The sequence below is a fragment of the Carassius auratus genome, chromosome 32, assembly GCF_003368295.1.
Source record: "Carassius auratus strain Wakin chromosome 32, ASM336829v1, whole genome shotgun sequence".
NCBI lineage: Eukaryota > Metazoa > Chordata > Actinopteri > Cypriniformes > Cyprinidae > Carassius > Carassius auratus.
The window spans coordinates 13,055,307-13,080,511 of NC_039274.1; the positions used below are offsets into that span (position 1 = coordinate 13,055,307).

Here is a 25,205-nt window from a genome sequence, read left to right on the forward strand (position 1 = left end):
GGAGCTAACTTCCCACAGCATGTCTGTCGTTAATGCTGTAAACAGCTGAGTCTGGGCAAAGTCATACAGGGAGACAGTAAACAGCGGTTTCATGGAGTTCACGGCATGGTTTGCTGCATTGACACTGGACATACCAATGTTAAACAGAGTTCTGGCGGCAGCGGCGGCTATGAGCAAAGCTCCTGGGAACTGTTTGGAGCGGTGGTTGTGTCCTCTCTCCATCGGACACCTGTCCAGCCGTATTGGGTTACGGTGCTGGAGTAGTGTAATCTGTCGTCGGTGATCAGGAGTCTCAGTGATTCTCTCGGTGGCAGCTGTCCTCTGGTTGGCTGACAGCACAGCATGACAAACCACAGCAGCATCCTGGTACAGACAACAGGGAGAGAGAGAGAGAGAGAGAGAGAGAAAGGGGAGGAAGAAACAAGCGAGGGTTGTCTTTGGTTGGACAGGCCAGTCTCTTTGCTTCGTGGGCAGCGACTGGGTTAACTCGCCTTGGCCCATGTTTTGCCACATCTTGCTGCTGGCATGACGCTAGCTTCAGTGGCTCTGGTGCTGCATTGTGCAGCACATGATGCATCATGGGAATATATTGGCATTTTCCCCCTTTTGCTCCGTGGCATTACAAGCCCTGGTATTGTCATGTCAGACGGTGCACATCCCACAATGCTGTTCTGTGCACACAGCATTGTTCTTTGTATCATGCACTGGTCTGAGGCATTGGTTGTCTGTGAGTGTAGACAGCATGCAAGGGTGGATGGAGGGGTTTGAGAGGTGGTTAAGCAAAGTCTTTATGGAGGTGTCAGAAGCCCACATGTCTGCTATGTTGGTTTTTGTAAACAGCGGAGCCAGCGTAAGCGGCTTTGAGGTGGGCAGTTTAGCTAGTAAAGTTCTTAAGCTGTGTTTAATCACTTTAACCTTGAAAGTGGGTTGGGAGTGACCACAGCCTGTTGTTTAGTGCGCCAGTTTTGGTGAATGTGTAAGTTTGATCATTTAAGTCCTTGTCTAGACCTCATAGCTTCGAGTGCCCTTTTTCTTTCTTCCAGTACACAGACACATGTTTTTGTGATGTTATCACATTCCTGGAACAGGTGTTGGTGTTTGACTGGCATGTTGTTTGCAGTTTTGAAACCATCCTGTTTCGTATTTGGAAGATGGCACACGAAACTGAGTCTAGCATAGTTAGTGTCAAGTCCTACTCTTGTTCAAGTTCCAAAGGACACATGGACGACTCAAATTTCCAGCTCAATCAATTTTTTTTTTGGCTTTGTCAGTTGATTGGTCTGTTCATTAAATTAGGTTGTAAACATTTAAAAAGAGAGAAAACGTGTTACCATTTCAATTAACATTTATAATGAATTTTAATTGTTTACATGTTTAATTAAACATTTTATGTATTCTATGATGAATTAGTCATTTAAGCCTTTACATGGAATAAAGAACCCATTCAACAAGTCAATGCTGCAATGTGTTACTTAACCAATCTACACAGCAATTAAACATAGTTTCAACATGTTATACAGCATTCCAAACACCATGAAAGTAAATAAAACATTTCACTGACCATTGGCGTCTTTGGACTGAACCTACAAGTGAACTTGGAGTGTCTTCTCAGTGAAGTTTGTTTGTCTGAATGACGACTTCTTCTTCTTCTTCTTCTTCTTTGTGCTTATTTGGCGGTTCGCATTCTTAAAAAGAGCATTACCGCCATCTACTGTGGGTAATAGATAAGAGATAAAATACACTAGACTAGTATTCTGTCCCTGATGCAAGTATGTTGCACCTCAACAGATAGTTAAACAGGATGAGGGTTGAAGAAAAAGTCGAAACCAAAAAAGGTTCTTTTTCGGTGTTTTACTTAGAAATCTTCTTTCCCACAACGTACATTTTTTGTGAAACTACAATACAAACAGAAAACGTACATTAAGTATTAAGTATGAATAAAAGTAAATAGTAAGAAAGATAACAATAGTCTTCTTTGAAAATGTACAGCAAATGTTTTCTTAAATCCTTATGAAATACTCTTTTTTATTAACATGGATGATATTAAATAAACACTTACAGACGATGGCCTCTTTGGCATGAAATAACAGAAGAATATATCTTTTATCAGAGAGACATCTGCTGCTGCATCACTGCTGTGGAGAAGTGAAAACTAAGATGGCCACCACGACCTCTAACCTAAGTCACATGATGCATCTTAACCAATTAAATAAAACCAAAATTAAATTACTACATAAATAGTCAGAACACTCCCCGTCTGGTATTTTAGAAATACCACTACTAACAATGCAACAGTTCTGTAGAACATTATTCATTCTGTTCTTCTGATGACAGAAGAAGAATCACTTGGGATACAGGTCTCAGATAAGTTTTACACTTCCCATCCTTGGTGACCTTGATTTCAATTTTCCTGACCTTTTCATCTTCGCCTGGGAAGACCTTAGTGACTAGAGCCATCGGCCAGTCATTTCTCTTAACTTGAGCCTCCTTCATAAGTACAATATCTCCTTCTCTGATGTTAGGCTGGTTCGTGTGCCATTTGCGGCGACTTTGAAGATTGACTAGGTACTCACGTCGCCACCTTTCCCAGAAGGTGCTGGCAAGTTGTTGAACTTGCTTCCATTTCTGGCGGCAAAAATCCTTTTCAAAGTCCCCTGGAGGAGGAGACAAGACACCAACTTTCTGAGTCAAAAGAGTGGCTGGAGTCAACAGGGCGGGTGAATTTGGGTCACTTGAGATTGGTGCGAGAGGTCTTGAGTTCATAATTGCAGAAACTTCTGCCAAGAATGTAGCCAGCATTTCATGAGTGAGATGAGAGTGACTGTTTTGAAGTAGCATGGAGTCTAATATGCGACGTGCAACTCCGATAAGTCGCTCCCAAGCTCCTCCCATATGGGATGCATGAGGGGGATTAAAGATCCAACGACATCCTTCCTCATTCAAGTAGCTCCTAAAACTAAGCTCCTCTGCAAGCATTCCCAGCTCCTTACAAGCACCCTTGAAATTTGTGCCACAGTCTGATCTGATTTGTTTTGCTGGACCCCTTATGGCAAAGAAGCGCCGGAGGGCGTTGATAAAGGTAGATGCATCAAGAGAATCAATCAGCTCAAAGTGCACTGCACGAATACTCAAACAGGTAAAAATGAGTACCCATCTTTTGCTGTTTGCCAAGCCACCTCGAGTACGGCGAGAGGCGACCATCCAGGGCCCAAAGACGTCAAGGCCGACATAAGTGAAAGGTGGATCAGTAGCTAGTCGATCAGGAGGAAGATCTGCCATTTTCTGTTCAACAATTCTTCCTCTGAGTTTCTGACAGATGATGCATTTATGGATCACACTATGAATGCGTTTTCTCGCCCCGACGATCCAGAATCCTGCATTTCTGATTGCACCTTCTGTAAAAAGGCGACCTTGGTGTTTGACCCGTTCATGAAAGTGTCTAGTGATGAGAAGGGCTATGTGGCTTTTCCCAGGAATGATAACAGGATGCTTTTCTCCTTGTTCTATAGGAGCATGCTTGAGTCTGCCACCTACTCTCAGAAGCCCATCTCGGTCAATGAAGGGGTTCAGAGTTCTCAGTCCACTGTTTTTTTGGATTTCCTTTCCTTCAGAAAGACGAGCAAACTCAACACGGTAGCTCTCCTGTTGGATACATTGTAATATTACAACTTTTGCCTGTGAAAGTTCCTCTGGGAGTGCTTTGTCACAAAGATGCCATTTTTTACAGGTACTTGCTAACTCCGTTTCGAGTCTGAATGAATGAATGATGTGAATTAAATTGGATATAGCTTGTAAGAGACATTTCCAGGTCGAAAAGCGCTCAAAGCGATGTGAGCCAAGTTTAACAGGAAAATCATGGAGTGTCAGATCTGTACGGTTAGAGTGTACTTCCACATCTGAATCAGGGCCAATTAGTTCGTATGATGGATTGTCTTCAAGACACTGTGAATCAGGATGAGAAAGAAATGCAGGCCCAGAAAGCCATGTAGAATCTTTCAAGTCTGAGGCAGGCACTGAACGGGTTGCGTGATCAGCAGGGTTTTGACTTGTGGAAATGTAATGCCACTATTCTGGCCTTGTAGATTTCCTAATCCGCTGGACTCTATTACTCACGTATACGTAAAACCGTCTGGTTTGGTTATGAATATACCCCAACACTACTTTACTGTCGGAATAGAATTCTACAGCATCTGGAGTAATATCCATCTCACCTTGAATGAGTTCTGCCACTTCTACTGCCAGGACTGCTGCTCCAAGCTCTAATCGAGGTACAGTGTGAGCAGACAGTGGAGCAAGCTTAGCCTTGCCTATCACAAACCCTACTGTACATGATCCATTGTCATTCATCACTCTCAGGTAAGCTACTGCTGCAATTGCCTTTGTGGAAGCATCTGAGAAAACGTGAATTTCTTTCCTTTTAGCTGAAGATAGCGAAACCTTTGAGTACACTCTGGGTATTTCAAATTGAGCTAGATCTTGCAAAGAGTTTTTCCAAGCCTCCCATTCAGCTTCCCTGACTGTTGGTAGAGGGGCATCCCAGTCTTTGGTGTCTGCTGTCAGGTCACGAAGAAGGAACTTTCCTTGTATTGTAACAGGTGCTGCCAATCCAAGAGGGTCAAAAACGCTGTTGACAGTTGCTAAGACACCTCTACGTGTAAAAGGCTTCTCTTCTGCATCAACACGAAAAGTGAAAGTGTCTGTTTTAAGATTCCAGCTCAGACCAAGGCTCCTCTGAATAGGTAGAGTATCTTTTTCCAGATCGAGGTCCTTGAGATATTTCACATGGTCCTCCACAGGAAAGGCATTCATTACATCAGGACTGTTAGATGCTATTTTATGAAGCCTCAGGTTGGAACTTGCTAGCATCTCCTGAGTTCTTTTCAACAGACCAACTGCTTCCACAGCTGTGGGCACTGATTTCAGGCCATCATCCACATAAAAATTACGCTCCACAAAGGCTCTTGCATCTTTCCCAAACTCAAGTTCTCCATGTTGAGCTGCACGATGAAGTCCATAGATTGCTACCGCGGGAGAGGGACTATTCCCAAAGACATGGACCTTCATCCTATACTCTGTGACATCTTTCGAGAGGTCATTGTCCTCAAACCACAAGAAGCGGAGAAAGTTGCGGTGATCTTCTCTCACCACAAAGCTATGGAACATCTGTTCAATGTCAGCAGTAAATGCAACTGCTTCTTTACGGAAACGCAGCAAAACACCTAGCAAGGAGTTATTCAGGTCAGGTCCTGAGAGAAGCACTTGATTCAAAGAAAGGCCTTTGTACTGAGCACTAGAGTCAAAAACAACTCTGATCTGTCCTGGCTTGGGAGGGTGATAGACACCAAATATAGGCAGGTACCACACTTCCTCATTTTTCATCACAGGTGGAGCTAATTCTGCATGACCTGCATCGAAAATCCTTTGCATGAATGTGATGAAATGTTCCTGCATTTGAGGCTTCTTCCTTAGTGTCTGTTGAAGTGACAAGAGACGTTTCCTACTCAGGTCCCTATTGTTGGGTAGCTGTTGGCGTGGAATACGGAACGGAAGAGGTGCCACCCAGCTGTTAGAGCTGTCAATGAACATTTCCTTGTCCATCAGTTTCAAGAATGAACGATCTTCAATGGAAGGGGCTATCTTTTCATCGTCTTGAGTCCGTTCGAAAATAGTGTTACCCAGCAAGTACTCAGGGCAGGTGGATGGGTAAAAGCGACAGCCATGTAAAGAGATGGGATGATTTTTACTGCTTAGCTTCTCTTTCACCTGTATCTGATTAGGACATGGCTCACATATGCTTGGGCGTCCATTGAGAAGTATGTTTGTGCGGAACACGTCAACTGTGCTAGGTTTATGTGCTGACCCCAAGCAGACATTTCCCACTATCACCCAGCCAAAGTCGAGTTTTTGGGCGTACGGTGAATTATTCAAACCGTTGAGCTGTTTCCTCACTTTGTGGACTTGGATGATGTCTCTCCCTAAGAGAAGCAGTATCTTAGCACATGGATCTATCTCTGGTATTTCGTGAGCAATAGATATCAAGTGAGGGAACTGGCGTGCAATGGTGGGAGATGGGATCTCAGAATGGTCGTCAGGCATATAATTACACTCGATGAGTGTTGGAAGTGACACATGTGTCTTTCCATCCATAGATACAGCTTGAAACCCAGTGGCTCTTCTTCCTGAAGTTTCTGTTAACCCAGCACAAGTTCGAAGAGAGTATGGATGCTCTGTTCCTTTTACTTTGAATAGATCAAAAAACTCAGGTCTAGCTAGAGATCTATTACTTTGCTCATCGAGCACTGCGTACATCTTGACCATAATTTCTGGATGATCCTCATGATATACTCCTATCAAGCATATCTTAGAGCATGATTTAGGTATAGGACTGTCTCCACAAATCTCTGTGCATTGTGAAGTTACAGTAGGAGAAGGGCTTTTATCCTCCTCCCCGCCATGATCTGATGAAGGGTCTTTGTTGGCCCACGGTGGAGGACCAGGATGAAGTGCAGACATATGTCGGTCGCTTTCACATTCGTTACATTTGATTACTGCCTTGCAGTTCTTTGCCAAGTGAACCGTCGAAGCACAACACCTATAGCACACACCATTTTCTCTAAGCAGTGTTTGCCTTTCTTCTAGAGTCTTCGCTCTAAACCCACGGCAACGTCTCAGAGGATGAGGTTTGTTTTTATGTATAGGACACTGCTTTTCAACATCAATAGGTTCATTTTCGGAACTTCTTGTGGGAAGAAATCCGGTTGACGATGTTACACCCGTCTTGTGTGTAGACACGGCCATCCTTCTTTGCAATTGTCTTTTAACCAACGGTTCTGCTTTGATCTGGGTTGTACAGACTGCACTATAGCTAAAGCTTGGATCGTTTCGAGTACGTGCTTCCTGACAGACAAAGTCAGTAAGAAAGGAGAATGGAGGGAAGGTAACGTTGTACTTCCTTTTGTACTCAGAACCCTGATAAATCCATTTTTCTTGCAGGTGATAAGGCAGCTTCTCCACGATCGGATTGACTCCTCTGGAGGTGTCCAGATAAGAAAGTCCTGTCAAGTACCCTTCAGCTTTAGCAGACTGAACCTCACGTAGCAGATCTCCGAGCTCTTGTAATTTCAGAGGATCTTGTTTATTGATTTTTGGAAATTTCTCAATTTTGTCAAAAAGTGCTTTCTCAACCACTTCCGGGGATCCATACATCTCTTCTAGACGATCCCATGCCATTTTAAGCCCTGCATCAGGATACCTTATATTCACTGACCTGATGCGTCTCACATATTCTGATGACCGACTGCCTAACCACTTAATCAGTAAATCCAACTGCTCACTGGAAGAGAGTTTGAGCCCACTGGTGGCATTTAAGAAAGAGGATTTCCAAGCCCAGTAGTTTTCTGGGTGATCGTCGAATATTGTGAGCCCGGAACTAATGATCTCACGACGGGCAAGAAATCTTGCTAAATCACTCATTTCAACTTCTCCGTGGGAAGATGACTGCATAGGAACGCCGGAATTGAAAGTCTGTGCAAGGGGCCAGTAATTAACTGGACTGTACGTGGCAGACTGAGGCTTTTCAATCTTGTTAGCGTAAGGCTTTGAGACTGAATCGTTGACTTGTTCAACAAAATCAGGTGGCACACTCCTATGAGAGCTTTCCTTTAACTGCTTGTTTTCACTTCCATAAAGGTTCATGAAATCAACAGGTGGAGTGGCTAAACTTATTTCCTCAGGAGGAACAACAATGGAGTTATTTGTGTGCTGCTCCACATAATCACTCGTGCGCTGCACAGGGTCTGCAGCAGGAGCAATCGGGCTATGTGAACGATAACTGCCTTCCTCCATGCTCTCTACAGCCTCCTCTAATATTCTTGCCTCGGCCATAGCGGCAGCAGCCTCCTTTTCATGTTCTAGTGCTGTAAGACTGCCTTCCATGCGAACTTTTTCTACTTTCATTTCAGTTTCTTTCTTGACATAATATGCACGTGTACGCTCTGCCTCAGCTCTAGCTCGTGCTTTGGCAGCAGCCATGCTAGCCGATGTCCTACTAGACCTTTTTGATGATGCTGTTGAACGTGTAACAACAGAACTAGTTTTCAGCATCTTCTCAGTCTCAGATTTCCTGTCACCCTCCATGACATAAATCGCATAGATAGTACCTCAAAGTTCAAGACTTGATGAAGAAATGAAATATGAGGCGATCATTCACTTGAGAGCAGACTCTGTAGCTTGAATGAAGAGATTCCGTCTTTCTATTGCATTGAAGCTCCGTCTTTTCACTATTCTGTCCCTGATGCAAGTATGTTGCACCTCAACAGATAGTTAAACAGGATGAGGGTTGAAGAAAAAGTCGAAACCAAAAAAGGTTCTTTTTCGGTGTTTTACTTAGAAATCTTCTTTCCCACAACGTACATTTTTTGTGAAACTACAATACAAACAGAAAACGTACATTAAGTATTAAGTATGAATAAAAGTAAATAGTAAGAAAGATAACAATAGTCTTCTTTGAAAATGTACAGCAAATGTTTTCTTAAATCCTTATGAAATACTCTTTTTTATTAACATGGATGATATTAAATAAACACTTACAGACGATGGCCTCTTTGGCATGAAATAACAGAAGAATATATCTTTTATCAGAGAGACATCTGCTGCTGCATCACTGCTGTGGAGAAGTGAAAACTAAGATGGCCACCACGACCTCTAACCTAAGTCACATGATGCATCTTAACCAATTAAATAAAACCTAAATTAAATTACTACATAAATAGTCAGAACAACTAGATCACCACTACCAGAACAATCAGGACTCATGCTTTCAATGTTGCTGCGTGTTCAGCTCCTCCATCTACGACAAAGTCCATCTCATTCCAGAGAGGGATGCTGTAACAAAAAAAAAAAAAAATGTATACATTTATAACCCTTCTATATTCTATGGATCAAATTGGTTCTTCTTAAAAACTTTATTATTAACCTACCCCCTTCTACTGAATTTAAAATTATCCTTAATGTTAATTGCTGATTACCTTTCATCTGCAGTTCTCCTCTTAGCTTACTTCTTTCCTCTGAATATTTATTACACCTAATTAGAACATGCTCCACTGTTTCTCGTATTCCACACCAATCACACAAACCTGTATGATGTTTCCCTATTATTTGCATTGTTGAATTAAGTCCTGTGTGTCCCAATCTTAATCTAGAAATAATACAGTCTTTCTTCCTTTTTCCACTTGTCTTCCTTCCTCTACCTACCATTGGTTGTATTGAATGTAAATGTCTACCCTTTTCCTCATTGTCCCAGTGCATTTGCCAATTATTATTTATCTCCCTTTTAATTATTGATTTGATTTCTAATTTGCTATATTTAATTTCCATATCTATAGTTTCTTTTGCCATAGCCTGTTTTGCTAACTTGTCTGCTGCTTCATTTCCTGCTACTCCAGAATGTGCCGGAACCCATAAAAACTGAACCATCTTATTTTCCTGTTGCATCATGAACAATATCTGTAGGATTTCCAAAACAATATCTTGTCTAGTATCTGATTTCTGAGCTTCCAGGCACATCAAGGCCGAACTTGAATCTGAGCATATTAACGTTTTACTTAAACCCATTTCATTTATTTTATTAATTGCTACCATAATTGCTAGTAACTCTCCTGTAAACACAGATACATGATCTGATATTCTTTCCCCTCTCGCCACTTTCAATCTGGGTATGATGTACGCTACCCCCACCCGTTCCTTTTATGGATCCTTAGATGCATCTGTGAAAACATGTACATATTGTTCATACTTACTCCCAATATACTCTTTTGTCATCTCTGCCTCCAACTGCCTCCCATTTTTGTCTTGCCTTGATTCCAATAATAATAAATCTACCTTGGGTTGAGGTAATATCCATAATGGTATTGTTGGTAATATTAATGCTGGAATAACACTGTACTCATTTAATTTCATATCCTGAACTAAATCCTTAATGATCCAACCAAAATTGTTAACTTTCCCTTTCCCATGTTCCCAACATGTTTCAAGTATACCTTTTGTTGGATGACTATCCTTCTGCCCTTTTAGATTAACCCAGTATGCCAGTGTCAATTGCTTCCTTCTTAAGTGAATTGGCATCTCCCCCATCTCCACCTGTAATGCTGAAACAGGAGAGGAAGGGTAAGCTCCACAACATATTCTCAACGCTTGAGATTGAATTCGCTCTAACTTTCCTAACTGTGACTTAGCTGCTGTTCCGTATGCAATACAACCATAATCTAATATTGCTCTTATCATTGTTGAATAAATTGTTTTTAATGCCACTCTGTCAGCCCCCCATTCTCGTCCTGAAATACACCTCATCACGTTTAATATCTTCTTACACTTTTCCTCCATCTTGTTTATATGTACACTCCATGTAGCTTTGGCATCAAACCACATACCTAAAAATCTTATATCTTTAACTTGTTCTATTTCTTTATTATATAACTTCATCTTTAAATCAATACTTGACCTTTTATTTGTAAAAAATATATATTTAGTTTTCTCCACTGAAAATTTAAATTTTATAAGACCCCATTTATAAGACCATTTCTCAACACTTTTTAACACTGCTTGCATTTTATTAACAATGTATTTTACATTCCTACCTCTAAACCACAGCGATCCATCATCCGCGAACAGTGATTTATTTATATTCTTATCTATTGTTGCAAATACATCATTTATCATAATAATAAATAACAAAGGGCTTATGACACTACCCTGCGGAGTTCCATTCTCAATTATTCCTTTCCTTGATATATATTCCCCAATCTTTACTTTAATATTTCTTTCCATTAAAAACTCTTTAATCCAATTATATAATTTTCCGTCTATTCCAATTTGATCTAATTTGATCAATAAACCTTCCTTCCATAGCATATCATATGCTTTTTCTACGTCAAAGAAAACTGCTACTAGAGTTTCTTTATTTATCAAAGCTTTCCTTATATCTGAATCCAAATTAATAATTGAGTCCATTGTACTTTTTCTCTGTCTAAAACCATTTTGATATGGGGAAAAAAAATTATTCTTCTCCATATGATACATTAAACGTTCTGTAATCATTTTTTCCATTACTGTGCTGTCAACGCTATTGGTCTGTAGTTTAGTGGAATACTTGGATCTTTACCTGGTTTTCTAATAGGAATTATTACAGCTTCTTTCCAATTCTTAGGTAACGTCCCTTCTTCCCATACCCTGTTGTAAAACTCTAGAATGACTTTAAGAGATTATTCACTTAACTTTTTTAACATTACATAACTAATTCCATCCTGTCCTGGAGTTGACGCTTTTGTATTTTTTAATGCCCTCTTCAATTCTGAATATGAAAAAGGCACATCTAGAATATTATTTGTTACTCTTTTTTTCCCTAAAATAAATGGATGTTCTTTTAATAACTTCTCCCTCATTTCCTTACATTCCTTCATCAAATTATTCGAACTATTTATTTTTGAAAATTCTTTTCTAAACATTTCTGCTTTCTCCTCATCACTTATTGCTATTTCTTCTCCACTACTTAACACAGGATACTCATATTCTCTTCTAATGCCACTCATCTTTTTAATCATACTCCATACTTCCCCTATTGGAGTATTTTTCCCAATTTCGTCACAATATGCTCTCCAATATTCTTTCTTCACTTCCCTAATTGTTCTTCTAGTTTCTGCTTGTGCCTTTTTATATATTATCATGTTTTCCCAATTGTGAGTTTTCCTTAGAATTTTAAATGCTTTCCTTTTCCTCTTAACTGTTATTGCACACTCCTCATTCCACCATGGGACTATTTTCCCCTCCCTTTTTCCTTTGTTTTTCGGAATACATTCTCTTGCAGCATTCTGTATCACTGATATTATTTCTGTATATATTCTTTCAATTATTATTCTTTCTTTCATCTTGATCATTTTCAATCCTTCCTCACATATTCTTTCAAATTTTTCCCAATCTGCCTTCTCATATTTCCACTTTCCTGTATTTACTTTCTTTATCTTCCTTATTTCATTATTTACAATTGTACTTAATATTGGAAAATGATCACTACCCACTGTACAATTTAATACCTCCCAATTTATTATTCCCCCTAATTCATTAGAAACAATAGTTAGATCAATTGCTGATTCCCTCCCTAAATTTACATCCATACGAGTTTTTGTTCCATCATTTATACAAACTAAATTCTCCTTTTCCATTACCTCTTCAATGACCATACCATTTGTATCGGTCAATAAACCTCCCCATAAAGTATTATGGGCATTAAAATCCCCGCACCATATTACTCTTTTTTTCTCTTAATCCTTTTATTGCTCCCATATTTTCTTGTGTTATTTTTTTACACGGATTATAAAAGTTTATTATAACATAATTCTTATTTCCAACCCATATTTCTACTACTATATATTCCATCGTTTCCCCTTTCTCCAAAACTCTATATGGTATTCCCTCTTTTACAAAACTGACACATCCTCCTCCTTTTCCTTCTACCCGATCTCTTCTCACACTTATGTATCCTTTCAAGACAAATTCTAATCTAGGATTCAACCATGATTCTTGAATACATATCACATCTGGTTTATCTTTCATTTGGTTTATATACCCTTTAAATTCTTGTCCATTAGCATACAGGCTTCTAGCATTCCATTGTAATAGAGCTAACATACTAGCCTACCCCTAATTCCTGACTTGACTGAGATTCTGTAAGGTTTTTCATTATGTCTTCACATTTCAATCCCTTTATATCTAGAAATCTCTCTGCCGCTTTTACTATTATTTGTAGCTTTTCTGTTCTCCTTTCTGTTTGCGCTGTACAATTAATTACATCCACCATAAAGAGCACAAAATTTCTCTTAGTAACTATCATTGCATCTTCTGGTAATCTACCTTCATCCATTCTTCCTGTATCTTCATTTATTTTCCCATACCCCAGTCTCTCAGTTCCACTTTGTCTATATCTATTATTTACCGCTTTCACAGCTTCAGCATATGTCCCATTATTCTTTGTCTTTTCCTGTTGAACTTCCTCTGCCTTTTTCCTCACCTCACAACCTCCATATGCCGCATTGTGATTACCTCCACAGTTGCACTTCAATCCAACTCCCTCTCCACACTTCCCAAATTCATGCTCTCCTCCACAACGCGCACACCTTATTTTAGACTTACACACTAACGCAGTATGTCCATAACGTTGACAATTATAACACCTCAAAGGAGGGGCTATATACTGCCTTATCGGGTAACTGATATAACCCAACTTAATCCGATCTGGTACTTCTTTTCCCTCCAATTTTAGACGTACTGATAAGCTATCCATTCTTTTACCTTCTCTGCTCATTTGTAGTCGGACTGCTTCTATGACCTTTACCCCCTCTAAATTTTCTTTTAATTCCTCCATCGTAACTCCTAACGGAATTCCATTTATTACTCCGTACACCCATGACTCTTGACCTACAACCATGTAACTCATTACTATCTTTTTCCCAATTGTCTTTATTTTTATGGCTTTATTTTTTTGTTCCTCATTTCTACATGCTATCATTAAAGCTCCATCTTGTAGCACTTTTGCAAAGGCTATCTCTCCTACCAGCTTTTTCAGTTCATATGTCAACGTCAATGGATTAACTCCTAAAACTCCTACCTCTCCTTTAAACTTCAGTATTATCCTAAATTCCCTATTGACATTATTGCCCTCATCCCCCTCTCCCTCACTAGCTACTGAACTACTTTCTGATATTTCCTCTTTACCTTTTTTCCTCTTTTTGTTAACCTTTTTTCCTGTTCTGGCCATATTCCATCCTACCTCCATATCATCCTCCTCTTCACCTGTTTCTCCCATTTTTAGAGTCTCTGATCCATTTCCAGTTCGATTTCCTTGATTCCTCGTATTATACGTATTTTTTGACTTATTTGATTTGGCCGCCATACGCCGCCACTCCGCCTTGTCTGAATGACTGAGGAACTCCAGGTTTTTAACAGGTGCTCCAAATCAGTGAAAATGACAACAGGTGACAAGCAGCCAGATTGCTGCTGCTGGTGCACTCTGGGAAGTGTAGTTCTTGAACTCATTCCTGAGATTCAGCTCAACAGTTAGATTATGTACAGGCTTTGTTCAAACAGATGTTGAATTCAGCTGGTGAGTTGGCATAGTCGAACGGACACCTGTTGAAGGTGAATTGTCGGTTGCCAAATGTGAATGCCAGCTTGTGTTGGTTTTCCGGGTGCACCGGAATGGTCCAGAATCTAGAGGCCACATCAAGTGTAGGGACGTTTGTGGCTCCTCTGATTCTGGGTATTTCTTGTTCTAGCTGGGCCCTGGGCCATTGTGACAGTGGCACCTGTTTATTCAGTTTCCTGTAGTCAACGGTGGGTCGCCACTCGCCGTTAGGTTTGAGGACGAGCCAGATGGAGGCTATGTAGGTGCTGTTGATCTTACTATCACGCTCTGTTTTTTAAAGTGATAAGTTTGAGTTTTGAGTTTTTATTGAAAGGATACCCATTAGCTACAGCCATGCTGCAGCTATTCTTCCTGGGGTCCTGAAAAATATATACATAAACAAAAGGAAAAATAAATTTAAAAATACATTAAAAATACAACAAATAAATGGAAAAGATAAATACACAAACACATATATACACATACATATATATACACATATCAAAGTACATATGTACCCTCATACGGGCATGAAATATACACACATAAAAACACATTCATACACGTTCACACACGAAAATAAATACATTTTAACAGTCAAATGTATTATTTTGATAGATGCTGCTTTACATATTATTTAAATTTATTGACATTGTTAGTAAGTATAATATGCGTTGGTAGTTTATTCCATTCCTTCATACCTCTAAACATAGCAGTGTTTTTTATGGCATTTGTTCTTGCTATGGGTAAGGTGCAGTTGCCTTTATATACTATACTGATACTACACCTACTATACTGATGATTGTCTACACTAAAAGAAAGATACTTAAAACAGAAGGCAATTTTGAAATGGAAATGTTTCTTATGAAAATTAACAGCGAATATAACAGTCTATCTTTGACCAACAACCAGTTAAGATCTTTGTGCATTAATATAATATTTATCCTATAGTTGCACCTAAGTGCTACACGAGCAGCTCTATTCTGTATAAGTTGTAATTTATTCATATACTCACCAGTGGCATTTGACCAAACTGCTGGGCAATAGTCGAGGTACGTCAATATTAGTGCTTTCATCGCATAATTCATAATATTTGAAGTTAAAAAAATGTACATGTCTTCTCATAATAGATATACCTCTTCCCATTTTTGCAATAATATTATTAATATGTTCTTTTCATGATAATCTAGAGTCAACTGTTAAACCCAGCAGTTTGGTCTCATGCACCTGTTTAATAATTGCAATATTAACTTTAATATTAATTACAGGATTTTGATTAATGTTATAATTTGAACCTAAAATCATGCAATTAGTTTTTACTGTGTTTAATACCAGTTTATTTTATTTGATCCAATCTACTACATATTGTAATTCTATATTTAACACAGTTTCTAGTTCCATTTGTGTACTTGCTGATGTATATATAGTTGAATCATCAGCGTGCATGACAATGTTAGCATTATGTAAAGTGTACGGTAAATCATTAGTAAAAATATTAAATAATAATGGACCCAGACAACTGCCTTGGGGTACACCACATGTGATATTTCTAATACCTGAGAGACTGACATTAAAAAACACTGTCTGTGTTCTGTTTGACAAATAACTGTACATCCATGTGATTGCTGACTGCTCAAAACCATAACAAGATAATTTTGTTAATAACAGTTCGTGATCTATGATGTCAAAGGCAGCAGAAAAATCTAAAAATACAGCACCAATAATATTTCTCTTTTCAGTCTCTCTAAGCCAATCATCAGGCATGTGAGTCAGTGCAGTGGCAGTGGAGTGACTTTTTCTGTATGCATGCTGAAAATCTGTTAATAAATCATTTGTATAAAAATAGTTGTTAATTTGATCAATCAATCAATCAATCACCTTTATTTATATAGTGCTTTAAACAAAATACATTGCGTCAAAGCACTGAACAACATTCATTTGGAAAACAGTGTCTCAATAATGCAAAATGATTGTTAAAGGCAGTTCATCATTGAATTCAGTTATGTCATCTCTGTTCAGTTGAAATAGTGTCTGTTTTTATTTCCAATCAAGTCAATGATATCGCTGTAGATGAAGTGACCCCAACTAAGCAAGCCAGAGGCGACAGCGGCAAGGAACCGAAACTCCATCGGTGACAGAATGGAGAAAAAAACCTTGGGAGAAACCAGGCTCAGTTGGGGGGTCAGTTCTCCTCTGACCAGACGAAAACCAGTAGTTCAATTCCAGGCTGCAGCAAAGTCAGATTGTGCAGAAGAATCATCTGTTTCCTGTGGTCTTGTCCTGGTGCTCCTCTGAGACAAGGTCTTTACAGGGGATCTGTATCTGGGGCTCTAGTTGTCCTGGTCTCCGCTGTCTTTCAGGGCAGTAGAGGTCCTTTCTAGGTGCCGATCCACCATCTGGTCTGGATACGTACTGGATCCGGGTGACTGCAGTGTCCCTCTGATCTGGACACAGTCTGGATCTCGTGGCCACGGTGACCTCGGAACAAGAGAGAAACAGACAAATATTAGCGTAGATGCCATTCTTCTAATGATGTAGAAAGTACGGTGTTATGTGAAGTGTTTCCAGTTCCGGTTTACATAATTAATGCAGCCTAAAAATCCTTTAACGGATTTGGATATTAAAAGCATATTAGTATGTTATGTGTATGCCAGGTTAAAGAGATGGGTCTTTAATCTAGATTTAAACTGCAAGAGTGTGTCTGCCTCCCGAACAATGTTAGGTAGGTTATTCCAGAGTTTAGGCGCCAAATAGGAAAAGGATCTGCCGCCCACAGTTGATTTTGATATTCTAGGTATTATCAAATTGCGGACGTAGAGGAGTATAATGTAAAAGGAGCTCATTCAAATACTGAGGTGCTAAACCATTCAGGGCTTTATAAGTAATAAGCAATATTTTAAAATCTATACGATGTTTGATAGGGAGCCAGTGCAGTGTGGACAGGACCGGGCTAATATGGTCATACTTCCTGGTTCTAGTAAGAACTCTTGCTGCTGCATTTTGGACTAGCTGTAGTTTGTTTACCAAGCGTGCAGAACAACCACCCAATAAAGCATTACAATAGTCTAACCTTGAAGTCATAAATGCATGGATTAACATTTCTGCATTTGACATTGAGAGCATAGGCTGTAATTTAGATATATTTTTGAGATGGAAAAATGCAGTTTTACAAATGCTAGAAATGTGGCTTTCTAAGGAAAGATTGCGATCAAGTAGCACACCTAGGTTCCTAACTGATGACGAAGAATTGACAGAGCAACCATCAAGTCTTAGACAGTGTTCTAGTTTATTATAAGCAGAGTTTTTAGGCCCTATGATTAACACCTCTGTTTTTTCTGAATTTAGCAGTAAGAAATTACTCGTCATCCAATTTTTTATATCGACTATGCATTCCATTAGTTTTTCAAATTGGTGTGTTTCACCAGGCTGCGAGGAAATATAGAGCTGCGTATCATCAGCATAACAGTGAAAACTAACACCATGTTTCCTGATGATATCTCCCAAGGGTAACATATAAAGCGTGAAGAGTAGCGGCCCTAGTACTGAGCCTTGAGGTACTCCATACTGCACTTGTGATCGATATGATACATCTTCATTCACTGCTACGAACTGATGGCGGTCATATAAGTATGATTTAAACCATGCTAATGCACTTCCACTGATGCCAACAAAGTGTTCAAGTCTATGCAAAAGAATGTTGTGGTCAATTGTGTCTAACGCAGCACTAAGATCCAATAAAACTAATAGAGAGATACACCCACGATCAGATGATAAGAGCAGATCATTTGTAACTCTAAGGAGAGCAGTCTCAGTACTATGATACGGTCTAAATCCTGACTGGAAATCCTCACATATACCATTATTCTCTAAGAAGGAATATAATTGTGAGGATCATATATTATAGATTCCATTATTTTAGATAATACGGGTAATATACTTATCGGGCGACTGTTAGGACCAGAGAAAGGCAATTTCTTATCTTTGGGCAGAGGAACTATTTTAGCCTGCTTCCATGCATGTGGGCAAGTACAGCAGATAAAACTAAAGTTGATGATGTGGGTTAGAACAGGGGCAATAGAGTCAGCAGCTAGTTTAAGAACCCTGCTGTCAAGACCGTCGACACCCGGTGGTTTGTTTTTACAGGCTTTTAAAAGATTCTTTACTTGATCTATATTTACACTTTCTAATTTAAACCTTAATTTTTTTTTTTCATCAGTTCATTTCTTATTAATAGGTGAGATATATCATTACTTATATTAGGCATATTTTCTCTTAGTTTATCTAATTTTCTTATAAAATAATCATTAAGATAATTTGCAATATCTATTGGCTTAGTTATAAATTTATCACCTGTTTCCAAAAAAGATGGAATTATTTTATTTTTCTTACCAGTCAATTGATTTAAAACATTCCATAACTTCCTACTATCATTACCTATATTTTTAACCTGATTATCAAAATAGATTTTCTTCTTCTTTTTATTAAGTTTAGTAACAGAATTTCTCATTTTACGATATAGGTCCCAATCACATTTATTTCCTGTAGTAACTGCTGTTCTTTTCATTTGACCTCTTATTTTCATAGAATTTTTCAGTTCATCATCCAACCAAGGTGTGACGTTATTCCTGACAGTAAACTTTTTTTAAAGGCGCATGTTTCTCAATCAATGATAAGGATAGATTGTTAAATTTAAAGAGAGCAATTTATGGATTACTAGCTGCCAACACATCAGACCAGCATATAGCTTGAACATCTTCAATAAAGTTCATTTTTAAACAATTTATAAGATCTTTTAAATAAGACTGCAGTTCCAGATCCACTCAGCTTGGTTGTTAACACAGAAATGATAAGATTATGATCACTGCTACCAATGGGAATAGACAATACCTTTTTACACAGTTCAGGTCGGTGTGTGAAAATATGATCTACACAGGTAGATGTTCTGGAGCCGTCGCTCCTAAAACATGTTCTTGTAGGCTTATTTATAAGTTGAGTAAGTTTACATGCATTTGCAGTAGTTAACAGTTTTTTTTTCAAGTAGCAATCTTTAGAAAACCAGTCAATGTTTAAGTCATCCATGAAATATATGTCCTGACTTACATTAGTATTTATATCCAACATTTTACAGATAGTATCAAGATATTCACAATTGGCACTTGGTGACCGGTAACAGCAATACAGAAGTATCGACTTTCTGTGAGGTAGATGCATTTGCAACCATAATATTTCGATGTTAAAACTCATTAAATCAGTTCTTATTTTTACTGGCAAATGATTCTGAAAATAAAAAGCTACTCCACCACCAAAACCATTTCTGTCATTTCTGTATATGTTGTAACCTTCAATTAACAGTTCTGTGTCATCAAAGGAAGAGTCCAAGTGAGTCTCTGAGATAGCAAGAATGTATTTTATACTCATTTAACAGTTCAGCAACTTCATTGATTTTATTCCTGAGACTGTTTATATTAATATGTGCCAGTCTTAAACCTTTTCTTGGTAATGAGTACATGAATTTTATGTGCTGTCATACCTTCAGAGTTGCACAGAGATTACTCAGGGGTGCTAGTGCGAGAATGGATGATGAGTTTATCGAATCTGAGGTAGGCAATGTCTCCTTTGTCACGTGCTTCTTTCAACTTTGGCATCAATTCCTTTCTTTTTTAACCGCACAGCATCAGTGTAATAGTCATTAATGAAAATTGTTGTCCCCTTGAGGTTCTTTGCTCTTTGCATAACAGCAGCCTTTGTCCTTGAAGTTCAGAAATTGAACAACAATGGATCTTGGTCTATTTCTAGCAGCTTCATGTTTTCTTATTTGGTGTGCACGCTCCATCTCCAAATCTCTTTGTAGTTGTAGTTTTTGCCTAAAAATGTCCTTCACTTTTTCTTCAGAGTCTGCCCAGGATTCGCCAGTGCAGTGGTTCCCAACCTTTTTCAACTCGCGGCCCACACAACCAAACACATATGTTTGCGCGGCCCACTTCAAAAAAATTAACTGACCCCGCTATTGTTGGGTTAATAACTTAGTACTCAGAAGCTAGATTTTAAACTATATTTATTGAATAAACTAGGGCTGTGCGATATGGACAAAAAAAAAAAAAAAAAAAACTATCGCGATTTTTTTATCAATTTTGCAATTGTGCTTTTACAGTCATAAATGCATTCAGGATTAATTTGAAACATATTCCCAAAAGAAAACCAATCAGAGCTTTATCAAAAAGTTGTAACATCTCTAGAACAGACATAAGTCAAAATTATCACTATAGTGAAGATGTAAAAAAATGTATAGACTTGTGGCAAAAAAATAAAAATCAAATAAAAATCCTGTATACAGGGACTTTTTTTTTTCTTTTTTGCCATGCATTGTTCATAGAGCTCATTAATTGTAGCGGTGCCTCAGGTGTTTGCAGTGTGTATACAGTATGTGTATGCGGTCAGCAGTGAGAGCGCATAAATATAACGCGAAAGCACATTAAAATAATGCACGAGTGCGAATCTCTCTGTTCGCAGCAGATTTCCTTTGCTCTGTCACAAAACCGGTCGTGCTTGCTCAGATACACGCTGCTTTGCGAGGAGAGAGTGTGCACACTTAAAACGTGTCTCCTCTCACTTAAACTGCATCCTGTTCACTAACAAATTCACTCTATGCTCATGTGTTAGACATGAATTATTTTCGCACGTTTTTATTTCTAGCCTTTTACCGCAGTGAGAACGCTCTGATCCGTCAACATTGGCTCAGAAAAAAGGCGCATCACAGACAGTGTGTGAACATGGAGTTAGGCATATGCGCACGCTCAAATCGTGATTTTAGGACGTTTTCTTTTAATCGCACAGCCCTAGAATGGACTGGAAATGAACAGAAAATAATTGGCGGCCCACCTGCAATACCAGTGGGCCGCGGACCACAGGTTGAAAACCACTGCGCCAGTGGATTCAGGAACTTCATCAATCACAATATTATTTCTCCTTGATTGATTGACACATAACTTACAGACTCTGACAGATTTTCACTATATCAGTTTCTGTGATTTTTCCATGCTCCGACTGTTTAGCTTGAGTGACTTTAAGTTCATCTACGTCCTTCTGTGTATATTGTAAACTTGGTTTTAGCGCTTGTAATTCTTTGGAAACGTTATCCATTCTGGTGTTCACTGAGTCCATAATAATTTTAACAAAGTCCTTGAACATTTCCTGCTGTTGCTGTAACAGAGCCATGAACATATCTTTTTGCTGTTGTAACAGTTCATTTACCGGAATAATGGTTGCATTTTCCTCTTTTGTGTTCCTTAACTTTAGAGGAGACTGAAAGCTGAAAGCCTGGAACCGGCGGCCTGAAAGCCGGCCTGGTGGTAGTGGCTGAAAAAGCCTTGAGCCGAGAGGAAGATGGCTCCATTACCTCCTGTAGGCCCAATCTCAATCCACCAAATATCACCCTTCAGTTTCACAATCCACTGCTTCAAACCTTAAAAATGACTACACATCAATCACAAAATCTGTTGAGAAAGTTCCTTTTTGGAGGATGATAAGCAGGTCTGCAAATACCAAAAATGTTTGCCATAGGAGTTGGAACAGGAGTGGAACAGGAAAATATAACTTAATTCACACCATATTTCTGATATTATCGATCAATCTTATCAGATTAATTTTGATCGTTCACTTTTATTTTATATCTGTGAGTGCAGTACACCTGCAAAGCGTTAGCACTCGTTAGCTTGTCATTAGCGTTTTTGTTCGCAACTATCGAGGTTTTCTTTTCTCCTCTCCTCTCTCTCCAGTTTTTCACAAGTTCATCAAACAACTGCAGTAAGAACATTTCATCAAGCACAGTGAGTAATGGCTTCTCCTGCTATTGTTATTTGCACCTCTTGCCACATGTACAGTTTATCTCTGTCGGTGATGAGGGATTCACATGTCATAAATGCAGGGAAATAGTTAGGCTGACAGAGAAGATTTCAGAATTAGAGACACGCATCCAAACTTTAATTGAGGACAGTTAGGGCTGAATGTTAGGGCTGGACTTCCGGCTGAGCATGTGAGCGAGAAGACGTGTTTGAAGTTAGCTCATGAGCACTTTGTTGTTCTATTATATCTTTCAGGCTGCCTGAAACTTTAGGCACACTTGATGGTTTATCTTTAAAACTACTTATTCAACGATTGTAGACAGGAAGGAGTTATGGCTTCTGAAAGGCAACGAAAATTTAAATCTTCAGCGACCGTGACAGAGAGTCATGGCGACAAGCTGCCGTTGGATCTAGAAAATCTCGGTGTCACTCTGATCTCTGAGCTATCATCTACCATCGCAGAACAGGTGAAATCAGCCATCGACTCTGCTCTTGTCCCCGTTGTTGCGTCCTTTGAGAGTTTTAAATCGAGTATTGAATCGCAAGGACGGCACATTAACGAACTTGATCAGCACTTGAACGATTACAGCGACCGCATTGTAGCACTGGAACAGACGGTGCTAAAGTTGACTTCGGCTAACAAGCAACTCACTGATAAAGTGGAAGACTTGGAGTCGCGATCTCGGCGTTGCAATCTCCGGGTTATCGGCATCCCCGAGCGAGGAGAAGTGAGCGATCCGGTTATGTTCATGTCATAATTTTTCCAGGAGAGGCTCGGGTCAGAAATTTTCCCCACTCCTCCGCTGCTGGATAGAGCACACCGGATCGGTCCTGCGCCTTCGGCTGACCGGGAGAACCAAAGGCCTAGAGTGATGATCGTGCGGTTTCACTACTTCAGCGATAAAGAAAAGTCTTTCTGGCATGGTAATTGGAACCAGCTCTTCTATCAGAGTCGTAAGGTCTTCATTTTTCCTGATCTCAACTCTAGCATCGCTAAGAGGAGGGCGGCATTTTCAGCTGTGAGAAACAACCTGCGTGAGAAGAACGTGAGATTTTCTCTTAAATTCCCCGCTCACCTGCTGATTGACCTTGGCGTCAGCAATGGTTCAACGAACGGTATTCAACTTCCTAGGTATTATGTATACATACATACATATGCACTCTGTATTGTACTCTGATAAATGATAATGGTTAATCAGGTAGGTTTAGATAAATGTTTTCAGGTTGCCTGAAATAACAGTTCTAGTTGTTTCATATGTTCGGGGGTGACTTCATACAACATAGACGGAAATAGATAAGGCTTTTGAGCATCGGAGGTTCCTGAGGTTTAGTGTTCTGCCTCCATTGTTTGGGAATGGAGAGAAGAAATTGAGTGATGTTCAGGTTGGGGTGGGGGGAGGGATGGTAGGGATTTACCCAATTATTATTATTATTTATTTATCTTTTCCTTTTGGTGCGTGTTTTTTTTTTCTCTTTCTTTCTTTGCTTGTGGCCTCCTCTCTTATATATTAACCTACCATTATGGACAGTATCAGAAGCTCAGTTAGATTCTTGCGTTGGAATGTGAAAGGACTGAATGGTCCAATTAAAAGATCCAAAGTGTTAACACATTTGAAACTTCAAAAACCTGACATTGTATTCCTCCAGGAAACTCATATGCGCCTTAAGGATCAATGTAGACTACAAACTCGCTGGTCATCACACATTTTTCATTCAAACTTTGATTCCAGGTCTAGAGGAGTTGTCATTTTAATTAATAAGACTGCACTATTCTGTTGACAAAGTTATTTCTGATGTGAATGGACGGTATGTAATTGTGAAAGGCAAAATCTCACAAACACCAATAGTTTTGGTAAATGTATATGCCCCAAACTCTGATAATGCTCTCTTTGCTCAGGATTTGTTGTCAAAGATCCCAGCTTTGAATACACATCTTTTGATATTTGGAGGAGATCTAAACTGTGTTATTGATTCTGATTTGGAAAAATCAAGCACTGTTTTAAAAGCTCCCTCTGCAATGTCAAAGGTTTTCTCTGAGTTTATGGTTCAGAATATACCCATATTATATTGACCCATGGAGACACTTTAATCCTACTGTGAGGAAATCCTCATTCTACTCGCATGTCCATCAGTCTTTCTCTCGTATAGATTATTTTTTTATCAATAACTCTCTAATTTCTCAGGTTGTAAACTCTGAATATCTGCCCATCGTTATTTCAGACCATTCCCCTCTAAGTCTTGACATTCTTTTATTTTCATTTCACACTTCTCGACCACCTTGGCGGTTCAGTTCTTAACTTCTATCTGATTTAATATATTTCTAATTCAATAGATGACTTTCTCCTTACTAATCAAAATGATTCGATCTCTTATTCCTTACTGTGGGAAACTTTGAAGGCCTTTTTAAGAGGACAGATAATTTCTTACTCCGCTTATGTTAAAAAAGAAAGGAGTAATAGGATTAAAAAGTTATCTGATAGTATTCAAGCTTTAGATGACCAATATTCTCATAGTCCGACTCCTGAGCTACATAAACAAAGACTTAATTTGCAGGCAGAATTCAATCTGTTATCCACAGGTGAGGCAGAGAGACTTTTGTTACAAGCACGTTGTAATTACTATGAACATGGGGATAAGGTCGGTCGCCTACTAGCCCATCAGCTTCGCAACCGAGCAGCTTCGCGATTTATTTCGCAAATTGCACAGCCCAATGGAGCATTAACCTCAGATCCTGTGGAGATTAATTTAACTTTTAAAAACTTTTTTTCTTTTCTTTATAAAACTGAAGCTTCTGACCATTCAGAAGAAATGAACCAATTTCTTGGGCGTATTAACTTTCCTAGGATTGATCCTCTTCTGGTGCCTGACCCATCACTTTAGAGGAGATCACTAAGTCAATTAATTCGTTGCAATCTAAGAAATCCCCTGGCCCAGATGGGTTGCCTTTTTTATAAGAAATTTCATGTCAAATTGGCCCCGCTGCTTTTGTCTGTATTTGAGGAATCTTTAGATCTAGGAGTTGCCCCCAACACTGAGACAAGCATCTATCACTCTACTGCCTAAAGATGGCAAGGACCCAACATTATGTAACTCATAAAGACCTATTAGCCTTCTCAATGTTGATTTTAGCCAAGATTTTGGCCTCTCGTTTAGAGGCAATACTTCCTAGTATTATCTCAGAGGAACAAACT

The 25,205-nt window shown here is 39.0% G+C and overlaps 2 protein-coding genes across 2 annotated transcripts; both read right to left on the bottom strand.

Moving 5' to 3' along the window:
* Positions 1-1,527: 1,527 nt before the first annotated feature.
* Positions 1,528-4,060, bottom strand: LOC113051618 (uncharacterized). The gene has a single exon (XM_026215512.1). The coding sequence runs from the start codon at positions 3,277-3,279 to the stop codon at positions 2,308-2,310; it is 972 nt and encodes a 323-aa protein (XP_026071297.1). The 5' UTR covers positions 3,280-4,060; the 3' UTR covers positions 1,528-2,307.
* Positions 4,060-10,120, bottom strand: LOC113051617 (uncharacterized). The gene is made up of 2 exons (XM_026215511.1): positions 10,038-10,120; positions 4,060-8,883 (listed from the first exon to the last, which is right to left on the bottom strand). Exon 2 carries the CDS (start codon positions 8,134-8,136, stop codon positions 4,066-4,068), a length of 4,071 nt encoding a protein of 1,356 aa, XP_026071296.1. The 5' UTR covers positions 8,137-8,883; positions 10,038-10,120; the 3' UTR covers positions 4,060-4,065.
* Between the last annotated feature and the right edge of the window lie 15,085 nt (positions 10,121-25,205).

What these genes read in the sequence shown, in the direction of transcription:
- LOC113051618 (XM_026215512.1), bottom strand. Translation starts at nt 3,279, where the DNA reads ATGGCAGATCTTCCTCCTGATCGACTAGCTACTGATCCACCTTTCACT.
- LOC113051617 (XM_026215511.1), bottom strand. Translation starts at nt 8,136, where the DNA reads ATGGAGGGTGACAGGAAATCTGAGACTGAGAAGATGCTGAAAACTAGT.